This window comes from Aplysia californica, unplaced genomic scaffold (genome assembly GCF_000002075.1).
Source record: "Aplysia californica isolate F4 #8 unplaced genomic scaffold, AplCal3.0 scaffold00022, whole genome shotgun sequence".
In the NCBI taxonomy this organism is placed as follows: domain Eukaryota; kingdom Metazoa; phylum Mollusca; class Gastropoda; order Aplysiida; family Aplysiidae; genus Aplysia; species Aplysia californica.
In genome coordinates, this window is record NW_004797292.1 from 168,095 (window position 1) to 178,494 (window position 10,400).

Sequence of the window (10,400 nt, forward strand, 5' to 3'; positions counted from 1 at the left end):
ATTTCATGACTGTGGTCTCTCTGACTTAGGGCCATTTTACAAAATAACTTGAGCCATTTCGTGACTGTTGTCTCTGATTCAGGCCATTTTGCAAAATGACTTGAATCATAAGTTGTTGTTTTTTCGTTTTTCCTTTCAGAATTACTTAGGTCATTTTGAAAATAATTTGACTGAAATGGACAGTTAGATCCAGGACTGAGGGTAAGAAACTTGCCCAGGTTTTGGTCCAAGTCTGAAGTAGGTTGAAATGAATGAGAGACAAATTAGCTTATATCAGGCTTCGGCCAAATTACCCAGGAAAATCAATGTCACTTTTGACCTTGGCCAAATGTTTCTTTCTAAAAATATTGTTTTAAATGGTTTGGAGTATACTTTTAATTTTACGTCTTTTTGTTAACCAGATGTCAAGGCGTCCTGTGCTTTGTCAGTTGTATTTTGGCCTAAGTCTGACCTAGGCCAATAGGTAGCAGCTTGACGTTTTTATATGTTACTTCTCAAGGCATAACCAACTATAGTGCAGATAAACAAATTTTTTTCTAATGACAGTGATTTCAAGTATGAAAAGAGCAACTGGTGTTGTCATGATTTTTCTCAAACTTTATTATCATTCTTGGCTCCCTGCTTTATTCCTATTGGAACATCCCACAATCATTGTCATCTCAACAGTAAAACCTGTCTTCAGGTCATCCGACTCCCTGAACCCACACAATCCATGGAGGTGTTTAGTCCTTACCACAATTGATCAATGAATATGTTTTATCGTTTCCACATCGTACAATTCAATAAAAACTTGTTCATTTAAATATGGATATAATGCAATGTTCACATTAACACTGCCTTATCTCAGTTGAGTTTGCAAGTTTTTTATCTAAAGAAAACAGCCCGTAGGCCTATTATAGCCAGGACAAATTTGTAATGAGAACAGATTTGTTTCATATTATGTCAGCTGTCAACTGTTTTTTTTTTTCTGCTAGCTGTTGTCAAAGTGTTGTTATTGTACGCACCTGTTTGTTTTCTTGTTGTTGTTGATGTCATTATAATATTATCCTGTCGCAAAATGAAACTAGTGGGCATTGATGTCACTCATTTATATTAAAAAATATTTTTAAAAACATTTATGAGTTGTTTGGTCATCAGATCTGAGTCGGAGCAATTATTCTGGCGAACAGTTCTTTTTATTTTTCAATTTGTGAACATTACTTAAATTCTTCTTTATCGCTGGGAAAAGTGTTTGGTTAGACTGATTTGAATAATGGATGTTTACAAAAACACTTTTAATTCATTTGAAAATTATTTTTAATATCATTTTATTTAAATAAAAATTTGAACAAATGAAAACCACACTATTCCGATGTCAGTCTTTCTATTGAATTGTATTTAAGCTTGTACTGTTTTATGTACCGGAACTGGATTTTTTAGCTTCTTTGTTACTTGCAAGAGGAAGATGTTTCTATTTTCTTTCTCTTGTTCCTCCTCCTCTATCCGCCCTCCTCCGCATCCTCTATCTCTTTGTATTTGTTGTTGTTGTTGTTGTTGTTGTTGTTGTTGTTGTTGTTGTTGTTGTTCTTCTTCTTCTTCTTCTTCTTCTTCTTCTTCTTCTTTTTCTTTTTCTCCTCCGCCTCCTCCTCCTCCTCTTCCTCCTCCTCCTCCTCCTCCTCCTCCTCCTCCTCCTCCTCCCCCTCCTCCTCCTCCTCCTGTCTCAGTTTTTGCTTCTACTGCAGTTGCTACTGCTGCTAATGATGATGATAACAATGATGCTCACTCTCTTCCACTACCTTTCACTTCCTCAAGAAAGAGGCAGAGACAGACACAGACTTTCTCGAAATATTGGTGGGGCTAAGGGGAGTTTCATAAACTTCGGTTGCTGCTCTTATTTTCTTTAAAGGCTAATGTCAGCCAGATGAGGGGTGTGTGTGTGTGTGTGTGTGTGTGTGTGTGTGTGTGTGTGTGTGTGTGTGTGTGTGTGTATGTGTGTGTGTGTGAGTGTGTGAATGTGTGTGTTTGTGTGTGTGTGTGTGTGTATGTGTATGTTTGCGTGTGAGTGTGTGTATGTGTGTGCATGCTGGGATGTTGTACCCTTCTCAACCAGGTTTGGCACTGACAGACGGTCGAAGCAGCCCGCATCGTAAATGATCTAAATTGCGCAGTGGGAGCATAAAACATCTATGCGACATTTACATTTCTACATTTTTAAAAATCGTATGAAGTTTTTCTTTAGTTTACCCCCCAAAAGACCTTTAACGTGGCTGATAGCCTCATAAGTAACTTCAAGATCTGTGTACTTCGAGATGGTAGTCTTTTCATCTTTTCTTCTGCTTTTCGGTCCTTCTGCCCACCTTTTGCTGTGCTTTGCAGGACAGTCTTTGCCAAAGACAAATGATCTCGTGACATGTCCACACCATTTCAGTCTGCGTCTTGTCATAGTAAACAACAGAACATCACACCGCTCACCATCCCGCCAAATCTGTGCGTGGAAAAGGTAAATTTTGCACTCAAGAGACGTTTTATTCACTTGATGTGGAGCGGGAAAGAAGGGGAAGTGGGTGTGGCGCTCATACTGTCGGTTGTTGACCATACGCTCTATACCAAATACTTAATTAGAATACGTCAGACAACACAGGGCAATTTGAGGACATTCACAATCACAATCTTCATAATCAGAATTTTTGGAAGGTTGTACTAATCGCCTCAAAAGAGTTTGCCGAAGCAAATGGTTTGTTTCAGCAGTTGGCAATGATGGTGTGCAGTAATTAGACTCGTCGATGTTTTTTTTGTCTTCATCTCCACCGTCAACCCTTACTTGTATCAACTAATTTAGTTGAACTGCATGTAGTAGTTAGACTCTCAGATTCATTACCGTAAGGCCATGGGCTCGAATCCCGTCATAGACCCGACGTTGTGTCCTTGGAAAAGACACTTTGCACGAATTTTCCTCGCTTCACTCAATTGGGAATTGATGGGTAGGCTACCTAGGTATACAGGGTTAAAGATCTTGTCTGTGTGTTAATGTTTTAGCACGTGCAATCTGAAGCTTACACTCTATACTTCCAGGGAAGCCGAGGATGTTTCTGAGAGTTCTAGGGTCTTCTGGGCGTAAAAATGGTTGCAAAGTGCACAGAGCATGCTCTAAAGCGTGGATATGCGCTATATAAATGTGATTATCATTACAATTATCAGGAAGAGCATGCAATAGAAATCTGCTATTAATGTTTCATATAGAATTTTTTCGGCAGGACTGTTCTCCCTCTAAATTCAACCAACGATTAGGAGTCTGTGATGTACACATTGTAAACAGTTTTTTTAAAAAGACGTTAATAGCAATTCTTGTAAAAATAAACTTGGGCCTCATTCGGAATTTACAATAAATCCTGGGTTTCCACTCTCCGTGCAGCCACTTTTGGGTCGCCGTAATGTCATGGTTAAAAGCATGCGATAAAGTAGAAGTATAATAGTAGTTGTTGTAACTTGATTAGTAGAAGTAGTAGTAGTAATAGTAGTAGTAGTAGTAGTAGTAGTAGTAGTAGTAGTAGTAGTAGTAGTAGTAGTAGTAGTAGTAGTAGTAGTAATAGTAGTAGTAGTAGTAGTAGTAGTAGTAGTAGTAGTAGCAGGAGCAACAATAGTAGTAGTAGTAGTAGTAGTAGTAGTAGTAGTAGTAGTAGTAGTAGTAGTAGTAGTAGTAGTAGTAGTAGTAGCAGCAGCAGCAGCAGTAGCAGCAGCAGCAGCAGCAGCAGCAGCAGCAGCAGCAGTAGCAGTAGTAGTAGCTCACAGTGAAACAACCCTACAAACAATGATGAACCACCTGTCCACAGCATGCAAGGTCTTCAGCTTGGCCATCAGTGTTAAGAAAACAGTCGTCCTTATTCAGGAAGGTGCAGAGCAGAGACATATTTGGCTGAACAACTAGGAACTTGAGACAGTGAACAAATTCTGTTACCTGGAGTCTAACATCAGCTCTACTACATCACTTGACGATGAGATCAACATCAGGATAGGGAAAGCAGCAACAACTTTTGGAAGGCTGACAAAACGAGCAAGTGAAAACAAAAGATTAACCATCAAAACAAATATCAAGACTAACGATGCATGTGTCCTCAGCACATTCCTTTATGGATAATATGAAACATGGACATTACACAGCAGGCAAGAACAGCGCTTCGACATTTTCCATCTCAGATGCTGCCGCAAGATCTTAGGCATTTCGTGGCGCCACAAGGTCACCAGTATTGAAGTGTTGGCCAGGGAAAACCTCCAGAACATGACAATTATCCTGTGTTTAAGAAGATTGAGGTGGCAGGGCCATGTCAATAGAATGGACGACAACTGGATTCCGAAGCAACTTCTCTATGGAGAACTTGCCTTGGGAAAGAGGCCAAGAGGAAGGCCAAAACTGGGGTACAAAGAAACCCTGCAATAAAACAGCTTACATAAGTTTGGAGTAGAAGTCAGCATCTTTGAAGAAATAGCTGAGAACAGGAAAACATGGAGGAAAATGACAAAGGAAAGAACTATAATGCCAGAGAGCAGCCTCAGAAACAACTAGATTGAGAAGCGCCAACGACGAAAGGAAAACAACGGAAATAGAGAGCTTCGATCAACGACACTAACATGCAAGCACTGCGACAGAATCTGTGCTTCAAACATAGGAAGAATTAGCCATGAAAGAAGCTGCATGAGGACAACCTTGACATGAGACCAAGCTAAATTAACCGTCTGCATAGACAAAAAGAGCCATACAGTAGTAGTAGAAGCAGCAGCAGCAGTAATAGTAGTAGTAGTAGTAGTAGTAGTAGTAGTAGTAGTAGTAGTAGTAGTAGTAGTTTTTGTTGTTGTTGTTGTTGTTGCTGCTGTTGAATAAAGAGAAGCGCATAGACACAATGCCAATGTGATTTAATGCTGGGAAAAAGTAAGAGAGACAGACAGACAGAAACAATAGAAGAAATGTAAAACAACCAGTTCGTTGAAAAATTACAAGAGATCGAAATCAACGTAATGTACATGTATTTAGACACATTACTATGGTAATAATAATATAGTACACAACACGAAAGAGAAAGTTTGCATTGTTTAATATTGATGACTGCCCCTTACTTATATCGAAAGCAGAACATGTACACTCACATAGACACAAAGAGACACGCACGCGCGCGCACACACACACACACACACACACACACACACACACACACACACACACACACAAACACAACACAAACACACACACAACATCACTATGATTTTTTTTTCTCTACGGTTAAAGCTGCTGACACAGAGAACCCATATAATTAATCCGTGATTTTTTTTCACACATAAGATCGACACAGAGATAAATCATTAGTTTCTTTTATGGGGTCTATTTATAGTTTCCTCAGAACCCCAAACCTAGAGGCAAAAGTAACGAGTTGAGATAAAATAATAAGGATAAATCTTGAGAAAGAAAATGCCTAACAAAAAGTATCTTGATATCAAATGCGTTCAAGCACCTTCAAATTGAACTTTTCTTTGGGTTTACTAAGACCCAGAGATTTTTACTTGTGTACCTGAGCATTTTATAATTAATACTGATCTAACATTTGATGTTGTCAACTTAAGTAGACTACGAAACCTAACAAAATGTACTGAGTTTTCGGTTTTGTTTTGTTTTATTTTTAGTGCGTTTTTTTTTTTTGGGGGGGGGGGATCATCATCAAGGGTCAGATCTGTAACAGACATTGGCGATCATGATTTGCCATTCATGTCTTTGTTTGTATGCTCTTAAAAACAGAAATGGCATTTGTATCGACCTAATTGTTTATTAATGAGCATCCCACGTCGACATCGTTGTCATATTACATTACTGTTCTAAAAATTCTAAAACTGTGAAGATGTTGGGGCAGGTTGTCTCTTCTACTTGTACATTCTATTATTTCATCACAAAACGTGCGACTGTCAGCTGTTGTTTTGTTCAGACGTCAGCTGAATTATTGGACCACTCTGCGGAGCGTTCAATATGAACTCTCACAGCGATGAAAAAACAACAACACACAAACTGCCAAACTTAGCTGCTGAATAATTCGACAAAAGAGTATGGAGATAATCATGTTTGTGCTACTCATAATAAAAGATTAATAATCTGAACAGGTGGATAAAAAACTGCCTATCAGTTTGTAGTATATGTGTGGGATTTTTCTTCTTCAAATTCTCTTTTAAAGAGAGGAGGCAATTCTTTGGTAAGTTGAGCAAGCAGATGTAAATTTTAGGCAACTCTGAACTAGGGGGATCAGGAGTATTGTTACGGGAATAACGATTAAGGGAGAAAGTTTTTGTGATGTGTTGAAAGCCCCCACCCCCTCCCCAAGCCAACCCAAGCCCGCCCCCACCCCTTCCCTTAGACCCTGATCAATAGATTATAATTATGGCATCTTCCCTCAATATATCACATACACGCACTAAGGAGAGTAAATAAGACAGTGGGGTCACAACATCCAATGCTTTGAAATGGCTATGGGGTACACCGACTTTTGTTCAAAATACATCATATACAAAATAAAACAGAATCCATCCACACACATACACACACACATTTACAGACGCACACATGAACAAGCACAAACAAACAGAATTCTATCCGCACTGTCAATTCAAGCTTATAATCAAGAGTAGTATTATGTACAAAGGCATTTCAAAGCAGCTGCAATGTGTTCCTTTCCCAAACGGCTTTACTGACTTGGGTAGTGGGACTATAGCGTTGTCGGGAGGACCCAGTTACAGTTTCAGAGATGGTATAAATACAGGACAAGCCTAAAACAAGAACAGAAGGAACAGTGAGAGGTGTGTGTGTGTGGGGGGGGGAGAGAGAGAGAGAGAGAGAGAGAGAGAGAGAGAGAGAGAGAGAGAGAGAGGGAGAGATAGGAGGGGAGAAGGTGGGGGATAGATAGACAGACAGACAAACAGGTGGATAGATAGATAGAAAGATAGATAAATAGATAGAAAGACAGACAGACAGACAGACAGACAGACAGACAGACAGACAGACAGACAGAGAGAAACGCCAAGACACAGATGGAGACAGAAATATCTACAGTTCAACCAAGTAAAGAAACGGAAGGAGTATGACTAACAGAAAAGAGAAAGCACAAATCCATTGAACACAATAATTATATTAATATGTGTCGTCTAAAAACATTGACAATTTGATTATACAAGACCCTGTTACGCAGCAGCTGATTTTGTAATCTATAGTCACGACATTCTATCTAGGACAGATTTAGTCACCACGTCACTCACATTTGCTCATTACAGACCTACATAGGCTCCAAAATGAGCGGGAAAAAAGACTAAAGGTTTCACAGAGGCAGTCGGAGGGTGGAGCAGGTAAATCATTGGCTCCTTTACCATTTTACATCATAATATGTGTCGTTCAAAACGGACACAATAATACAGACACAATTTTTGTCACCGACCAAAAGTAACTCTTGCTTATCAGTGAGAATGTCCCAATTACCCCACACTCGCCTCCTTTTTCCTAAACATAGTTGGCCTATTCTGTCGCTTTACATGTTTCACCTGCAGGCCTGTTTGGCAATACGTGTCACTTTGCGGCATTGTACACGGCTCAGTTGTTCTATTGCCGAAAACAATCTTCCCCATTATTATAGGAACCACCACATAAATAATTTTCTTCCAAAATCCTATTATCTTTTTCTTGTCATAAGAGTGCACAGAATCTTTTTAAAAAAAATCAATGCAGGTGCTTTTTGTTTAGCCCCCAAAGGAAACAATTTATATCAGGACAGCCTGACTCTTCTTGAAACTGAACAAGGATATCCGCTCCGTCCCCCTTTTTCGGTTTTACCAAACCTGGCCCCTATTCCAAACACCAACTATCTTCCTTTGTGTCTCCTTACCTCTCTCCATCACTCCGTCTTTCTTCTTAAGCACATGTATATCCAGACCTTGGGCCTTGTTCCAAATCTATTTTTCATTAAAGATCACTATAACGTAACTTTAGTGACTAACCATAAGTTACTAATTGTCGTAAATGGGAGAGACAAGGGGAGAGAGAAAGAGGGGGTGGGGGGGGGGGTATTCATTTTGTTTGATTACGATGATTGGTTTTCAAGAAAGGCAAGATTTTTTTTTTACGCCGAAAGGGCAAAGTCTGTAATTATTAAAATAATTGGTCTAGATGCGAGTTATTGCTTTTTCTGAAGTTTGTGTCATGAGTGAGTGGATTATAAATGGATAATTAGGTCGGTCCTGGGATCTGCTTTAATAATGGGTGACCTGAATGTACGTAAAACTATTATTCATATTATTACAGCCATCGTAAGTTCCGGTCAATCCTAATTGATAAGCCCCCCTCCCGCCTTCCATCTCCGCCTCTTTTGGACCAATATTTGTTGACGTGGCCGACGATGATGTGGTCATTAATGCTTCTTGTCCCCGTCCTTGGGGTCTTCCTTGTGGCGACACACGAGCACGGGAACGGGCGAGTGGTGGATGATGTAGTCACTCACGCTGCCCATGATGGTGCGACGGATCTTGCTCAAGCCACGAGTACCTGGGGTAAAAAGATAACCAGGTGAAAACAGAATTCGTTTCTTTGTTTGTTTGTTTGCTTGTTTAACGTTTGTTTGTTTAGTGAAAAGAAGCACATCGCACAAATCTTGTCGGAGCTTTATGTAACCGAGACAAAATGAGAATTTGTTTGTTTGTTTGTTTGTTTTGTTTGCTTTCTATAATGATCAAAAGCCCATTGCACAAATCTTGTTAGGGGCTTTATGTAAATGAGACAAAATGAGACGAAACAAGATAAAGTTGGATAGGTCCGTTTAAGAAGGAGAGAGGTTTTAAAGGTAAACTTGAGTCCTCACTTAGGAATTTACTATTTAACGAAAATCGGGGTCTACACTCTCCCTCTCCGAGGGGCAACATTTGGGATGGAGGTGACGTCATGCGCGAAATACTTTTTAAAACTTATTTAAGAATGGGGGAGTCGAATTTGACTTTTACTAGATAAGCTGTGTTGTTCATGCTTCTCTTATCAAAACGGGAGATGTTTCTGGGGCAGTGGACACTGGTCATGAGATTAGATATAGACTGCGCTCTCTGGCGTAATTCCGTTTCATTATGAAGCGCCCCATTTGACTCAATTTGGAACCCAATTATAAAGGACAAGGAGGAAAGGTTGCACCCCCACCGACTTAAACGAGACTGGTCTGTTGCCCTTCACTTGGGCGCCCCTGGCGCGCACGCTTTGCTGCAGAGCTTTTATTGAGGGCAAAGAGCGGCAGTACATGGTCTTGGATATTATGATTCAAGTCTTTTGGGTGAGAGGTAGATCGACATAAGAAGGGAGAATAAAGAGAAACGACCTAAACTGACTAAATGGTAGGCTGAAATAAAATGTGATCATGCTGTCGGTACATGGTTCATGTTGAGGCTGTATATTGTGGGTAAAATTAAAATTCGGATTAGATGAGATAAGACCAGAGTCAGGCTCAATTAAAATATTATGCTTTTATAGAAATCTATGGATGAAACAAGACTGGTTAACGTCTTCACTACCAGGCATGCTGTATTATCCTGCAAAAGAGCACATACCGTCGAGGAACAGGCAGTGAAAGGGTTAACATGAGAAGGAAGTAGGCTAGAAAGATGGCCAGAGAGATGGAAAGCTTTGCTGTCAACGGAAGGCCGTAAAATGCCAACACCACAAGAAGTAAGATGAGATGGGACCGGCCAAGATGAGATATATTAACATGTGTATGAAGAGTTGAATAAGACCTGATGAAATGAAATAAATCAAGATAAGAATAGCGGAATCAATTCTTTAAAAAATATTTCAGAAAGAAAATAAGGTAAATCGATGGACCATTCAGAAGGGTGCTGTTTGTATCTGTGATTAGATCTCCCAGTTACAAAAGTAGATGGACAAGTTGAGATCGAGTCACACATGAAGAAATAAGTCACTTTGCCCTCCGCTTCCTCCTTCACTGATTCCCCCCCCTCCCCCCCCCGCCCAAACCGTTCCTCCTCACCTCCCCCTCACCTCTTCCCTCCCAAAGTACTCACCCGTGACAATAAAGGTCACATTTCTGGAGGTGGCGCATTCAATGATGGAGTGTCCTGGCTTGTCCCCATCCAGACGCACGAACTCTCCTTGGATCTGACACGGAAAGATTGATGGGGTGAAAGTAGGGGGGTAGGTATTTAGAGGGGAGACACACGTACACACACATACACACACATGCAGGCACACAGACAGACAGACAGAGAGATAGACAGATAGACATACATACATACACTCACACACATACACACACACACACACACACACACACACACACATACACCCTCTTTCTCTCCCTCCCTCTCTCTCTTAACTCCCCTTTCTCTCTTTCTCTCCCTCCCTCCCCCCC

The 10,400-nt window shown here is 40.3% G+C and overlaps 1 protein-coding gene across 2 annotated transcripts in view; it reads right to left on the reverse strand.

The window, feature by feature from the left end:
- Window positions 1-7,203: 7,203 nt before the first annotated feature.
- The window catches only part of LOC101858235 (universal stress protein YxiE), a 23,252-nt gene continuing 20,055 nt past the window's right edge, over window positions 7,204-10,400 (reverse strand). For both annotated transcript variants that reach the window (XM_005090810.3, XM_035972334.1), the window contains 2 exons: window positions 10,054-10,147; window positions 7,204-8,539 (listed from right to left, as the gene is read on the reverse strand). In XM_005090810.3, the coding sequence (XP_005090867.1) occupies window positions 8,406-8,539; window positions 10,054-10,147 (228 nt within the window). In that variant the 3' untranslated portion in view covers window positions 7,204-8,405. The remainder of the gene's footprint in view (window positions 8,540-10,053; window positions 10,148-10,400) is intronic.